Raw genomic sequence first — 16,005 nt, 5'->3', positions numbered from 1 at the left:
GGCGCAGGGTAGCAGGAAGCTCTCCGCACACTCACCGGACCTGGGCTCTGTTTTATGTATTTTAACCATGGGAAACACTTTACTTTTCTCCTACCTTTCTCAGAATAAAATTTTGAATTCTACACTGTCTCATTGGAAACCAGAGAGTCATTTTTTATTTGCTATACATATAAAACTAAGGTGCATCACTGTTTATCTGGCATGATTTCAAAACTGCATGGTTCAGTTTGTCATGAGACTCATAGACAGGAAGTTTCTGTGGTTCTCTTGTGTAGGACTTGTCACATGTAAAGAGCTATGTCACAAAGTTAGACAGAGGGAAGACTATGTATTTCCAAAAGTAAGATAGGGTTCATAGTCATGACTTGCATTTGAGATTCAACTTCTGTTTTGGTCTTTCAAAGTTAGAACTAATTTTTTCCCTGCATCTTGGCCATTCAGAGATAAACAAAGTAGATCAAGTTTTTAAAATGACTAGTGAATATGGGTTAGATATGAGCAGAATATAGTATATCTATTGAGGTCGGCACCCCATGTGAAGCCAGAGAGAACAAGGCAAAGGGAGGGACCAGAGTGTGTAATCAAAGCATGCTAAAAATACTCTGTTGAAAACTATTATAATTACATGGAAAGTCTCTTCCAATGCTAAATTAATTGTATAAAGTGTTATTCAACTGAGGGATGCTAAGATAATTTAATATTAGGATGAACAATTAAATTTTTTTATTTTATTGAGAAACAAAGAGCAATGAGGTAGTTTCAAAATCGATTAGTAGGACAGTTTCAATAATTAATACATTGCATAGTGTTGTCTTCTTAGTGTTTATTCATAGTAAAAGATGCAGACATGATATCCTGCTCACAAACACTATTAGTACAAATCTTTCTATTCATTAAATTAAAAGAAAGTAGTGGTATATCTATCCTATTTTGAATATACAGATACAAAATGGTCCTTCATTTGTATCCCCTTTTTTGTTTAGTTTTGTTAGAGATGGGTATTCCATTGTCACTTAAATATTGTAAGTGCATGAATTCAGCAAAATATTCCAATATAGTCCAGTAGTCCATAATAGTAGTGGGTTATCCACCGGACTGGAAATGTCAGAAGTTGTTGACTTCAGCCTTTTACAGCTCAGCATGTTAATATGGCTTTACTTTTAATACTTTCTTTTTCTACTTTTCTGATGGATGGTTACCAAGGTAAAACAGGACCCATGTAACAAGAAAGGTAACTTTTGTATCTGACAAGGTCAGTCAAATCCCCTCAGGATTTACCCTGAAACCCTGTAGTGCAGTGTGTAGATTCTTTGTCACTGTCAGCCATGTGGATGAGTCATGGCCACTGCTTGACCAGTTTGCTGTGAAAGCCTGAGAGAATGTTTTCTCTCCATGTGACTCTCTTTAGGCACACTGTACATCATCGGTCACTTTCTTCTAGGGCCCCATAATCTCCTTGATCAGAAAATTTGGGATACAACTGCGTTACAGGATGTTACAGTACAGGTTCTCCTATTTCCTGAGTCCTCACTGATCTTGAAAAGCTAGGGCCAAAATGTCGGCTGTCCTTGCAGCCCTTCTTTTTCTCTAATTTTTGGTCTGCAAACTTAAGTGAACAATTCAAGTTTGAAGTGAGTTTTCTTATCTTTCTTTTTACTTACGAAAGCAACTCAAGATTATTCCCTTCTTCTTAACTCTTTCAAAGAAGGTAAGAGATGCCAACAGCTGGAGATATGTGTAACTTTGTTGCTATATTTTTAATTTACCACTCAGAAGGATAGGTAGGGACAAGAGAGGATGCTCTCTGACATTCCTATGACTGCCTGCACCCTCAGGTCAGGCCTCTTTTGCTTCCTCTACTGAATGAGTTGTGGAGAGAGTGCAGTATTAGGTCATGCGGCATGCAGGGGTCTTTGCCACATAGCAAGTTTCCAAGCATGATGTAGAAGTTCTGCTTTCTAGTCAGATCTTTCTGCCTTATGTATTAGCATTCAGAAATGTATTTCTTAGAATGTTAAAAATTTATTTAATAATTTGAATGGAAGGTAGGTTCTGAATCATGTAAATACAGCATGAAATGAAAGATTAAAACAAGGATTCATAGATTCATAGCATTTTAAAAATGTCTGAAATCTCAGTTGTATCTCTTATATCAAAGGGAAAATTGAAACTTTGGTGACAAAAATTGTCAAAATTAAATTTTTCATGTTTTTAAGTGTAGCTGCTTTTGACCTACTTCCAAGGATAATTATTTTGCAGAGCTAGAGTAGTAAAATTGAATCCCAGTGCGTTAGGAGATATGATCAAATGTCATTGAGGCAAAGAAAGAAGACTGAAACTATTATTCAGTGTCAAACATTGAAAGAAAAATTTGTGGAATTCAAAAGCATTCTAGATAGTAAATCAGTGTTTATTTTGCATTTTCACATTTCCACTTTCCTTATAGAAGAAAACTTTTTATGGTAGTAGGACACATGCTCTGTTTCCCTATTTTAATGACTTTTGTTGGTTGATTGATTGGTCTTTTTGAGTTATGTGAAAAATAGATGCCTTTACCTAAAGTTAGGAAGTATTCAACAGTATTCCAAATGTTGACTTCTGTGGTGAGCCTCACAGTGGAATGCTGTGAGATGGCTTTCCCTTGGCACTGGTATGAAAAAAATTAAAAGTACCTTACAGGCAATAACAAATCATACAACAGAGGATACATTACTTTTTTTTGGAGACAGGTAAGTTTGCTTTTTATCACTATGACAATGAGTTAAAAAGGAGGAAAAAGTTTAATTTGAGTCATGTTTGCAATGTATGATTTGCTGGCCCTGTAGCTATAGCCCTATGGGAACATAGTGCATCATGGGGAGAGTGGCAGGGGAGACTACCGCATATCAGCTGAAAGTAGACTAAAGAGAGGAAGTATCAGGATCCCAGTGTCCCCCAAGGGCACATCCCCTGCCACTTGTCTTCCATTCTAAATGTTGACCACTCTCTAAAAGTACCACAGGCTAGGGATCAAATATCAACCCATGAGCCTTTGAGGAAAGTTTCAGGTCCAAACATAGTAATAGGAGAAATTAAGAACATAAATTTGCATTTGTGTTTGCATAAAGAATCACTGAAAGCTGATACGATACCTTAAGGTAATAAGAGATGTTCTCTATGAGGAACAGGCTATGGCAAAAGTAGATAGGAGCGTGGGCAAAGGTTGAGATATCTTGATATTTTCTTAATACATTGCCTATATAAATAAATGTTAAACTTTAAAAATATGTAGTTGATAGATATGTACTGAAAATGTTTTACCTTTAAGAAATAGTTGAAATAACATTTCATTAGTAAACTAGCTTTTTAACTGCTCACATAGAATTTATTTTTTATTTGATAGAACAAAGTAAAGCAAAATTTCATAACAAGATAATAGGAGAAGAACAGTAGTTAAGACATTGCATATTATTATTATTATTATTATTATTTTTAAAGACACTGATAGTATATCTGATTTGTATTTTCTCTCTTTTCCTTTCCCCTTTTCCCCTTCCTAGTTCCTTTTTCCTTTTGGATAGCTTTTTTCCATTTTACAGTATCTGCTGCACATTTTATTTTATTTTATTTATTTATTTTTTCCTCATTAAACTTTGTTTTTATAGGTCTCAAAATTCTGTGACAGATTTTTGGTCAAGTTGTTTCCATTAAAAAGTATTGATTTTAAAAAACTAATAACTTAAAAAACTGCCACACATACAAAAAATTGGTCCGCAAAACATTCTCCTTTCCTTCTGAAGGTTTTACGATGCATTGTTATCATTGACCAGTCTTTCACTATTAAACTTAAATGGCCAATTTGGAGAAACAGTTCTGAGACCGGTCTTCCGCCATTGATTAGGACTGGGGTGGCAGGTGGCAGGGATAATATTCATTTAGCCTTCTGAGTTTTCTGGGCAGACTTGGTGACCTTGCCAGCTCCAGCAGCCTTCTTGTCCACAGCTTTGATGACACCCACAGCAACTGTCTGTCTCATATCACGAACAGCGAAACGACCCAGAGGTTGATAATCAGAGAAGCTCTCGACACACATGGGCTTGCCTGGAACCATGTCAACAATGGCAGCATCACCAGATTTCAGACTTGGGCCCATCTTCCAGCTTCTTACCAGACTGGCGATCAATCTTTTCTTTCAGCTCAGCAAACTTGCAAGTAATGTGAGCTGTGTGACAATCCAGGTCAGGGGCATAGCCAGCACTGATCTGGCCAGGATGGTTCAGGATAATCACCTGAGCAGTGAAACCAGCTGCTTCCATTGGTGGGTCTTTTTTGCTGTCACCAGCCACATTGCCACGCCGTACATCTTTGACAGACACGTTCTTGACGTTGAAGCCCACATTGTCCCCAGGAAGAGCTTCACTCAAAGCTTCATGGTGCATTTCAACAGACTTGACTTCAGTTGTGACATTGACTGGAGCAAAGGTGACCACCACGCCAGGTTTGAGAACACCAGTCTCCACTCGGCCCACAGGGACAGTGCCAATACCACCAATTTTGTAGACATCCTGGAGGGGCAGCCGCAAAGGCTTGTCAGTGGGGCGAGTGCTGCACATTTTAGACCTTATTTATTCATACAGTTTCTCACACTAGGGAGACAATACAATGTTTAGACATTTGGGTCTGATTTATTTCACTAAAGAGTATTGTCTAAAGTTGCATCCATTTACCTATAAATGTCTCAAGTTTATCATTCTTTATGTCTGAGTAGTACTCTAATATATAAAAGACCACATCTTTTTAAATTCATTCCTTGGTTGATGAGCAATGGGTTGTTTCCAAGATTTAGCTATTAGAAATTGTGCTGTTTTAATATATATCACTGTGATGTGATGTCTTCAATTCTTTGGGAAAAATACCCAGAAGGGAATTTCTGGGTTGAATAAGACCTCTAATCCTAGGTTTCTGAGGAATCTCAACACTGATTTCCACAATGGTTACACCAATCTGCACCTCTGACAACAATGGAGAAGGGTTCCTTTTTCCTCACAGCCCCTCCAGCATTTGTTATAGCTATTATTTTTGGGGTGAAGTGGAATCTCAATGTTGTTTTAATTTGCATCTCTCTCAAGTGACTAATGACATTGAACCTTTTTCATATATTTATTTTCCATTTGTATTTCTTTATCTCAGAAGTATGTATTCATTTCAGATGCACATTTTTGGACTGGTTCTTTAAATTTTGGAGTCTGCTCTCTCAACTCTTTAGATGTTCTATATAGAAGTCCTTTGTCTGAGATACAGTTGTCTAAAAGTTTTCCTAATCTGTGGGCTGTCTTTGTACTTTGTTGATTTCTTTTGATGATTCACATAGAATTTAAAAATTACCATTATATGTCCTAATTATTTTATACTATGTAATGTATTGTTGCCTCAATCAGCATTTTGTCTGAGAAAGAAATTGAAGGCTCTTAATAATTGTTCTTTAATTTAAAAATAACTTTAAATTGTCAAATTAAAGTTTGAAATGAAACTAGTTTTAGTTTTAAATGGCTTTGTAATATTTATTATGATGTAAGACCTTTAATAGTATAAACCAGATTGCATGAGGTTGTGTTAAAATGGCTTTGGATTTAATTTTTATCAATTCATTCCAACAAATATTTATTGACTACCTGTATACTCTGTACCGTTTTAGGCACTTGTAAAACTTTAAAACACAAAAGCAATACTGATGCTTGACCGTGTAGAACTTACATTTTAGTCAAGAATCAGAAAACAATTGGTGACTACATGGTGGTTTTTTTGAAGTATTGTTAAAGCAAACTTTAAAAAATTGTGATAAAGTAATGGATTATACAAAATAAATGCCTGCCATGGATTTTAAAAGCATTATTTAATGAAGGAACAAGTAAGATATAATTGGTTCCAATGGGCTATCAGAGAACTACATTTGTATTCAGGAAAATGGATACTGAAAATTTACAAATAAATGTAAAAACTAGTTAATTTTCGTAGGACAATTATATCCCATTGAATAGAGCTAATTTTCTTTCTATGGCAAGAATCATTTGAATTCAGTTTTTTAATTGTATTTCTATGGGTAAAAATGGTTTATATTGTTGTTAATGTTCTACCTTGTAAAATAAAATTGCCTTATCTTCTCAACGGGAGAGAACGTTATCAACAAGCTTAACCTATTATGTCTCATTTTGATTATTATAAAAATGAAATGTCAATTGCACTATATTTAGAAGACTAATTTTTTGATATTGTTCTGGAAATACAGTTTTAACTCTAGTCACTGTAAAGCTTAACTTACTGTATTTATAATACAGTGCTTACATAAAGGGAATCTAATAGTATGGAACTCAAGATCTAGATGTTATAGATCTAGATCAGGATTTAGATGATTTAAAATAAAATAGTTTTTATCTATTTGTTTTTAAATCAACAGAATGGGAATAAGTTTTTGATAAAATTTCAAATACTTCTCATTGTTAATTTGATTTACCAAATGTACTCATGAAAGTTCTTTTTCATGTTTCAGGTGCTGGGAACTTAGTGCTGGAGACAGGTGGATTTACCAGGCCCCAATCTTAGCAGCTATTGGAGTAAGTTTAAAAGTTTACACAGTTAAAAAGGTGAAAAATTAAACCGCTGCTAAAACTCATAGGAAATGTGTTCCTTGCCTATAGGTTCTGGACACTCACAAGCATAGTAATGGCTATTGGGAAAGTTGAGATGGGGAATAGACTCTTATATATACTTGATATTGAGGCCCATTCAGAATGCATGGTGTCCTTAGTTGTCCTTCCTTTAATTAGACAGCACTGGGGACAGTTCTGAAACTTTGAAATATCCACAAACATTTATAGGTGTAGGGAATTAGAAAGTCCTGAATCTTCTCTTCTTTTCATCCATTATAGCTTCTCTTCAGCAGCCTGATCATCTACTAGTAATGTGGGGTGGTGGAGAGTGAAAGATTTAATGGCAGAACAGAGAAACTGCTGAGAAAGAATCACAGTATTGTTTTAATTACTTTTTTCTCCTTGCTGAGACAAAATACTCAACACCCAAAGTTACAGGAGGAAAGGTTTGCTGTAGCTCACAGTTTGTAAAGGTTTTAGTTCATAGTCAGCTGGCTCCAAGGCTGGATGGTGTGACAAATGGCATCACAGAGCAGGCAGGAGGCAGCAGACAAGCAGCAAGCAGCAAAATAATAAGTGACAGCAGCAGCCCCCTTTCTGTTCTTTGTATTCCCTTCAGGCTACTGGGAGGATAGCACTCACACCTAGGGTGGGGCAGCCTTAATGCCAACATTGTGCTGTGAATCAATCCCAGCATCACACACTTTTAGATCCAGCTGGTTCTGAAAAGCTCCTCCCATGACCACATGAGGCTTTGAGGGGACACATAGATATAAGCCATGACAGTATGACCCATTATAAAATATTACCAAAAGCATTTATTTGATACACTTCCCCCTGAGGATTTAAGTGAATTCCATATCATGACATATCTTGCAGAATCCTGTTCAATAGGTAGTGGAAAGAAAAACGAGTTGGCAGTGGGTATTACACAGGGCCTTCCATGCCTATTATATTCTACTGCATGTTGTGTTAGGTAAGAACCCACGCAATTGAGCAGACCAGGCATTCTCACACGAGAAGATTTATTGGATGTAGGAACAAGCAGGCTGGCTGTCTAGTGGATCCAGACAGCCCTGAACAAAAGCAGACAGGAGATTTTATAGGGTTTTTAGGGGAGTGTGTTTGCAGGCTGAAACAGTCCAGGGAGAGCTAATCTTGGCAAGGCTACCTGGTCTGTGGGGGACTTTCAGTGTTAACAAAAGGAGAGTTTCTGTGGTTTTGGCCCAGCTCGGGTCCAAGACACAAAGTTGGTGGAATTGTTTCTGTGGGTTGGCCTTGGCTTGGGGCCAAAAGGAAGTGAGGCTTGGATGAGGGTGAGGGTCCTGACATCATTTTAGACACTGTTTGTTAGGAAAGAAGGTGATGAAGTGGTCTGGCTACTTCCAGCTCACTGGGGGCCATAAGGGGGTAGAGTCCGGGCATCAGGAGGAGTCAGAGGAAGGTGTAGAGTAGTCTTCTGTTGCGTCCCATTGGACTAGTACCTGGTAAGAGTAATCTGAGAGAAGCATTTGATTAAAATTTTGGGTTGTTCATCTGGTGACAGTACTGCCAATGAGGGAAGTAATGCAGGGGGAAACCGTGAGCATAATAGCAAGCCCTGTGAAGGGCCCTATAAGGGGAGTGAGCCAAGGGAAGATGGAGTTCCATATACCTTGTTCACCCCATCCTAGGGAGCCTCCTAGGGATGTCTCAAGTCCTGTAGCTCCCAGGGTTGCCCTAGGAGAACTGTGCCTACCAGAACACCCACGTAGGTGGCCCATTTTTTCCCATGGGGTGTGGGTGTATTCTTAAGAAGGCATCTTGAAACTCTGAGTCTGTGTATATGTTGAAATTAAGGATCACAGTCACTGGAGTGCACTGGAAGGATAATGGAAGGCAACAAAAGACCGAGGTGCCACACAGAAACAACTGTGTGCCTGTTCTGTGTTGTTTGTCTGGAGGTGTGTTAAATGAAGTGAGCTTGGTGCAAGGGAGGCCAGTGGAGTTTCCTGGGGAACATGTGAGGATGTGGGAAGAGGGTAATTGTAAAAAGGAGTGTTTGTTGGTTAAAGATTTTTGGGAAGGGGGGCAGGTATGTGTGCTGTTGGGTATGGCTGGGATGGCTGTGAGGTCAGGCCTTAGAATAGACATGCACAGCCAGCACTTGGTGAGGTTGGTGGTCTGGGTTAGGAGAGTTCTTGGGGGTGAGGAGGGTTTATAGGACAAAGGAGGTAGTGAATGATGGGCTTGAGTCCCCTCTGATGTTTGGTGGCTACTGGGTATTGGGGAATTCAGGGAAATGGCATAGGATCTCTGATTTACACCAGTATATAAATAGCATATGGGACTAGAAGTGTCTCATAGTATGTGGTTGACAAGGGAAGAGGAAAGGAGGAGCTGACTGTGCATTGAGATTAGGTTTATAGGACAAGCACTGTGGGGAGAGAGGTGAGAGAGACATAGGGCTTTTGGATGAGATCTTTCCCCATAAGAGGTATGGAGTAGGTTGGGTTACAATTGTACATTGTATCCAACAAACTCATCAAAATGTTTATTCCTAACCTTTCTTGACAACTTTACAGCATCAGCTTCTCTATGGTTCTATGAAGAACTTATACTACCTTGTTTTGCCATTGTTCATGAAATGCAAGATTATAAGCACCTTAATAATAGAGCTTGAGTCCTAATACTAAATACTAAATCATTAGAAAATAACAACATTAATTTTTTATTAATTTGTCTTTCCTTGTTCTCCAGTTTCTTGTTTTTCTTATTTTGTTTTCTTTTGGACAGTGTGGCACTGGCTTTATCAGCATATTTGTAGGCTTTGATCCAGATGGACAGCTACTGATGCAGTTAAAATTTTGTGGAATCATCCTTAAATCAGTTAGGAACTTAAGTTGCCTTATAAGAAAGTTGCCAAAAGAAAACGAGAAGAGATTTAAAAAAAAAAAATCTTAATTTCAGATGTCCATTCTGTAAATGTTCAAGAGAAAAAAATTCAGAGCACTTTTAAATAAGCCAGTTATATCCTTGCCAAATCATCTGGTTGTTGAGCTAGATTTAGTCCTTTATTTCTTAGGAGAAGATCAACAATGGGTTGGAAATAAAGGAAGGAAAGGCTTAAATTTATGAACTTATATAATTTCAGTTTTTAATATAAATGAAATGCTGTTGTACTAACGTAGTGATAAAGCCACCTGGGAACTACAACTGTATCTATGGAAGAGCATCAGTGAACTTAAAGATGGAAATAGCCTTATAAAATATGATCTGCTGATTACTAGCTATCCCTTTTACCCATTACACCTTTCTCCTTACCTTTATTTACAAGTCTTTTATTTTTATAGTTTCTGCTCTTTTTGCTCCTTTGACCTTGTTATTCTCTTTGGAGAGACAATGTCTATTTGTGTGTGTGTCTTCAGTACTCTTTTCTAAGATAGATGTCTGAGAGACACTCAGTGTTCTTAACCTACATTTATAACAGTTTGATTTTTTTTGTCTTATGAAAAAGGAAGAAATTATTAAAATCCATGAAATTCTTTCAAAATTATTGTCATTATTATTATTATTTTGTATTTAGTACAAGGTCTACAGGGTCTCACTACAAGATTGGACTTGTAGTGATCCTCCTGTTTTTCACCCTCCCAAGTGCTGGGATTACAGGCACACACAACCACGCCCAGTCTTAATCACCATCTCATCACACCCTGGGGGCAGGGCTGGCACCACAGGCTGGAGAATCAAACCCAAGCCCCTGCCTGCCTAAGCAGGTGCATTATTCCACTGAGCTATTTGGCCAGCCTGAGATTCTTTCAAAATGATTAAGAATTGAGGGCAATGCAAGAAAGTAAGTCATAGGGTATTTTCCATTGATAAAGTTGATCTTACGCAAATCTTTGTTGTATGTGTATAGATATGAGTGCCTCAATTCATATGAATGAAAGTTTTATTTATTGGGATTTCTAAATCACAGTATAAAACATAAAATTGGCTACAGAGTGTTTAAAAGAGTCACCATTTGCTAAAGGGAATTAGAAATGATGTGCTTAATAAATTTGAAGAAAACATGTGAAAGGTCATTTTCATCTTGAACTAAAATCATCACAGCTCTGAAACAAGAATCTTTAAATACATTTGCAATATTACAACATCCATTTAATCTGAGAAATTATAGAAAAGAATCAAGAACATCTCTCTGTTCAACAAGAGTTACTTTTTTGTTTTATTATTACAATTGAAGATTATCAGAATTCACTTGAAGGTTCATAACCTGCTAATGCATCTGAAAGTTCTAATATAATGTTAAATAATGGACATTGTCACTATTTCCTTATTTTTATTAGGAATTTAGAAAAACGTTGATTTATGGAAGAGAAAAAATTAAGGCAAAAGCAAACATAAGAGAAAGAAAAAATAGAATTACAAAGAGTAATATCTTGAGAGACAAGAAGATAAACTCAAGAATGGAGATATCCAAATGTGGAAAGCCCTGTGTGGATAGTTGTACTGGTAGCAAAACTGCTGGTGGCAGTAGCTCAGAAGATCACTTTAAAGCACATGCAGAGAAATCCGCCCAAGTCCATGCCCTGTGAGTTTGTGGGAGAGCTTCTGCATTCCCCTGTGTCTGCTGGACCCCTCTGGACCAAGCCCAGGCCTGCTGCATAGGTGAAACCTTTTTGTTGTGCTCTCGGGACCCCTCCACCCCTCCAGAGTTAGCCCAAGCCCGCCTTGTGAGTGAGAACTTTCGATGCGCTCATGGGACCCCTCCAGACCTGTCCAAGCCCAGGCCCAGTGAGTGTGTGGGAGAGCTTCTGTGCTCTCCTATGCCCCCTGGACCCCTCCAGACGCAGCCCAGGCCTGGCATACAGGCCTGCAATGAAACTCTGCAGCTGAAGTCCCTGTGGAGAGACTAGGATCCAAAACCACCCAGCTAATTCAGCAGCAGAACATCTTGCCATGGGGGCACAACAGGTTCACCTCCAAGGGCTGCAGCAGGAAGGAGCTGAGCACAGTAGCCAGACCCAGGCTAGGCACAACTGGATGAACTCAAACTTAGTAGATCTGCACCTGAATTTCAGTAGGTGCTAAGGTTACAACTGCACCAAAGCTCTACAACAAAGGTCAGAGGACAGTGCTATACAAAATGACAAAGAGAAGGAGCAAAATGCAAACTCAGATCCTGAGCCCACCGAGAACAAGTGTAGAAGACACTAGCACAGCTGAAATGTCTGAGTTAATAGCGTCTGAAGTAAAGAAACAACAGCAGAAAGGTATAGAGTAACTCAGATCAGAATTAATTTCTGAAATAAAACGATGTAGAAATCCTGAAGACACTGGCATTAAAAGACAATAAATGCACGACAATAAATGTTTTAAATCCTGACTTATAAGGGCAGTGATGATTTTACTTGGAGTTCTGTAGACCAATGTTATGGAAAAGACTGGCATTCATGGGGGCCAGGGAGATGGCTCAGTGGAATAAGTGCTTCCCTGGCAAGTGCAAGGGCCTGAGTTCAATCCCCGGTTCTGAAAACAAAACAAAACAAAACAAAACAAAACAAAACAAAACAAAACAAAACAAAACAAAACAACAAAAAAAAAACTGGCATTCAGAAAAAATCCAGGTCATTTCACACCTGCCTGGGAGGAACGTAGTAACTTGTGGGCTCATTCATTCATTCATTCATTCTTTCGTTTGTTCATTCATTCATTTGTTTGTTCAGTCATCCATTCCTGTAGACTAGGAGTTGGTGGGAAAGAATTGTGGTAGGTCTGTCTCAAGTCTGTGGAATAATATCAAAAACTGAAGGTGAAGAAAGGGCAGAGACTGAATCTTGAGGGGGTTCATGGGCCTCACTAAAGAATCAAGGCCTTCTCTGAAGTGCTCACCTTGGAGAATGATGGAATCAGATTCCTTGTTCAGAAAAATCCCATGGCTTGCTTCAGACTGCCAGAGGGGCAACCTAGTAATATTGGGTGTCTGCCAGCATACTCCCCCCACTGCCCTTCTCCTGCCTCATATCCATCCTCCCTTCTAGTCCCAGTCTAAAGTGGCCTCTTCAGGTAGTTGCTCCCTTCACCTTACAGATGTGTGTCATGCCGCAGAACTAAGAGCGAAGTCCTGGGTCTACCCTTTTGTGGACTGCTCTGGCTGAGATTCTGATATGCAGGCTGACCTGGAGAAAGCTCTTTAAACCTAGGGCCCATTTTGCCATTTGTAAAATGGGGCTGATAACTAGGCCCCATGAGTTAATAATTGGATTGCATTAAAAACATTGGGTGGTATATGGCCCTAGGAACAGTTTAGCTATTATCATTTTTATTGTTTCATCTGCTAATTACTTGCCAACAACCCAAGCATACCCCTTGACACATTATCATAATAGTGTCTCTATGCAGTCATAAAACAGTGTAAGTTTCCGGACAATAATAATGTAACCTGTGTGTCTTGTACATAGATAAATGGCTTCTTAAACCTGAAGGGCTTCTCAGGGACCATGTGGCTTCCTTCTTCCATGGTGCCCCCACCATGACACCCTGGTGACTCCACAGGCTGTGCAGATACCTTTCTGATTATAGAATGTCCTCTCCTCCTGTATCCATGAAGGCCACCAGGCCGTTAGTTTGACTATTTTTCAAAAGCTGTTATCCGTAAAACACACTATAAATATTATCTCTTATTGATGTGTTTAGGAGTTACCTTTACTCTTGTTAGGAAACATTTTAGAAGTACATATGTTTAATATAAGAAAGCTTTACTTTGTAATCAAGAAAATAGGTTGGAAAAAGTCATTAAGTTGTTTTTGTATTTTTTTGGTAAACCACAATTCACCTTTTATTCAAAAAGCCTCCACTTTGATCTTCTTGCCCAAGATTGCTTTGACTATTTGAGGCTTGTGAAGTGCATTTTCGGATTGTTTTTTCTACATCTTGAAGAACCCAGTTGGACTTTTGATAGGGACTGCATTGATTCTGCAGTGGATAGTATGGACATTTTAACAAATTAATTCTTCCAATTGATAAACATGGGGTATTTTTCACTTATCTATGTAAATCTTAATTTCATTTTTTAGTGTTTTATAATTTCAGTTTATGTCTTTCACCCTTTTTGTTTATATTGATTCCTACATATCTTATTCATCTTACTGTGGTTTTAAATTGAATTATTTTCTAAGATTTTTTTCTTTTTTTTGAGGAAACAGGTTTTCTTTACTGTTTGTGCCATTTGGTACCCATTTTAGCAGCTTTTGCGTCTGCTCCAAGGAAGCAAGTTCTCACCTTCCTCTTCTCCTTGGAGATATCAGTCTTTTTCTCAAGATTTCAGCTTAATCAGTCATCCTTTAAATTTGCTCTCTGATGAATCTTAAAAGTCTAATTTTCTTTTTTTGCTTCTCTGTTTTGTAGATTTGCTAACATTTCTTTGTTATGAAGATGAGACTAAGGTTCTTTGTTGCTTTTTGGTTATTTGGGAAATGTAATAAAAAAATAGTGTTCTCCTGACCCAGAAATTCTCTCCACAAAGGTAGTAGAGAAAGAAAACACTTTGATATTGAATTCTTGAGGTAGAGTGAGATGTACATTGCAGGTGATGTGTGCTAGAATATTGCAAAGGCTAAGAACTCTCACTGTAGCCACCACACAACACATCATATGCAACTTTTCAAAACAAACGATAGCTAGTTAACAATAGCTTGATGACAGATTTACCTTGGTAATAAGGGTGACTACCTGTGTTAGTTAATTATCTTTCTATGGAAGAAAACACACATTTCTCATCTCTTTGTGGTGGGAAGTGGGTAGTTTTGCAATTTGAAGAAAGGAGCTAGGAGCTTTATAATTTGAACAGAAATTCAGTTCTTACTTTCCACAGAAACCTGCAGTTCAGACATGGACACCATTTACCTTGAAGTTTTACAGAGATGGTTATGGGATTCTGAAGAGAAAAAGGTAAACGACATTCCTGAGGCTGACAAAAGGCCTGTCTAATCTGTAAAAAAGATTTATATGCATCTCAGAGAGATTTACCTTAAAAGTTTTGTAAGGTAAATGCTGTGAAAAAAAGAGTGGTGAAAATCTCCCCATTTTCACCGGGAGAAAGAAGCCTCTGAGCTTCTGATTTGTATTTGTCCTTTCACTATCTCCTAAGCAGAAGCTCATGTGTCTGTGCTAATTTGATAAATTATCTTGCCATGACTTCCAGGAAATCTTGCATTTCTCTCACTCATGTAGTCTCCTCCTGGGAATCCAGGCCCTTATTGGATTTTAGGGTCCTGATGTCCATATCCCAGTTTGTTGTAGAACTGCCCTGTAAAGGCAGAAATGAACCCAGGATCTTCAGCTTGGTTCCCAGCTCATGGCCTCTTTCCTCTTAGTTGTGTATGGTTATTTGTTATCTGGGCCCTAACACTGTGAAGCCCTCCAGGAACTGGCGATGTGCCTCCGTTCTTTGTGTCTCTGAAGAAAGATTTCAGACAGGATATGTAGGCCATTGCATAGAGCACAGATAGAATTTATTGCAAAATGGTAGATTTAGAGAGAGAGAGAGAGAGAGAGAGAGAGAGAGAGAGAGAGAGAGACAGACAGACAGATAGACAGAGACAGAGAGACAGAGACAGGGACAGAGAAGAGATAAGTCACAGAGAGAGACAGAGAGAGAGAGAGAGAGAGAGAGAGAGAGAGAGAGAGAGAGAGAGAGAGAGAGAGAGGTGACAAAGGGGCTGTTGTGCTGTATTGAATAAGGTTTCTGGTTGTGTTTATATGATTAACTGGATCTTTAAAGGAACATTCTTTCTATCCTCTGAGGTGTCTGTTCTAAGTCAAATAAAAAGAGCTGTGTTTACTAACATCAGAGAAGTAGGTCCCCACTCACCCCTTAGGTAGAGTCTCTAGGTAGATTAGGTTTTTCTAACTCCTCACCTGTGGTCTGGTGCAGAAACAGGGCATGTGCAGGGGGTGATCCTTTCTCTTTGCTTTTCAATTAGCCCCACAGCTATCTGTCCCCAGCCTGCTGTTGACTTTCTGCCGAACACTGCAAAACTGGAAAGGAAAAAAAATACAAATATAACCTAGTGTTTATCATATGCTGAGCACTAGATTAAGCATTTTACCAATATCAGTTTAATCTTCACCATACCTCTGCACAAGGAAACTGACCAAGGGCAGGCAGCTCTGAAGGGAAGCATCTGGGATTTTAAATGCAGGATCCATGTCCTGGTGCCTTACGATACAATCTAGCATTTCTGACAGCACAAAGAAGATTTATCTCTGGTGCTTACACCCCTTCACACACCACCCACTATGTTGTTTTCTTGCTAGCTCCTTCACTTGTCCACTTCTTCCCTGGTCAGGCTGTTCACACTTCTCAGTGTACATTTGAAAGGCTGACATCCGCTTC

The 16,005-nt window shown here is 38.6% G+C and overlaps 1 protein-coding gene across 1 annotated transcript in view; it reads left to right on the top strand.

The window, feature by feature from the left end:
• The window catches only part of Pth2r (parathyroid hormone 2 receptor), a 182,439-nt gene that overhangs the window by 140,684 nt on the left and 25,750 nt on the right, over nucleotides 1-16,005 (top strand). Inside the window, exon 11 of the mRNA XM_004626717.1 lies at nucleotides 6,527-6,590. Within this exon, the coding sequence (XP_004626774.1) occupies nucleotides 6,527-6,590 (64 nt within the window). The remainder of the gene's footprint in view (nucleotides 1-6,526; nucleotides 6,591-16,005) is intronic.

The sequence above is a fragment of the Octodon degus genome, unplaced genomic scaffold, assembly GCF_000260255.1.
Source record: "Octodon degus isolate 3935 unplaced genomic scaffold, OctDeg1.0 scaffold00016, whole genome shotgun sequence".
Classification (NCBI taxonomy): domain Eukaryota; kingdom Metazoa; phylum Chordata; class Mammalia; order Rodentia; family Octodontidae; genus Octodon; species Octodon degus.
The sequence above is the reverse complement of the archived record's forward strand: the minus strand, read 5'-3'. Positions and strand labels throughout refer to the sequence as shown.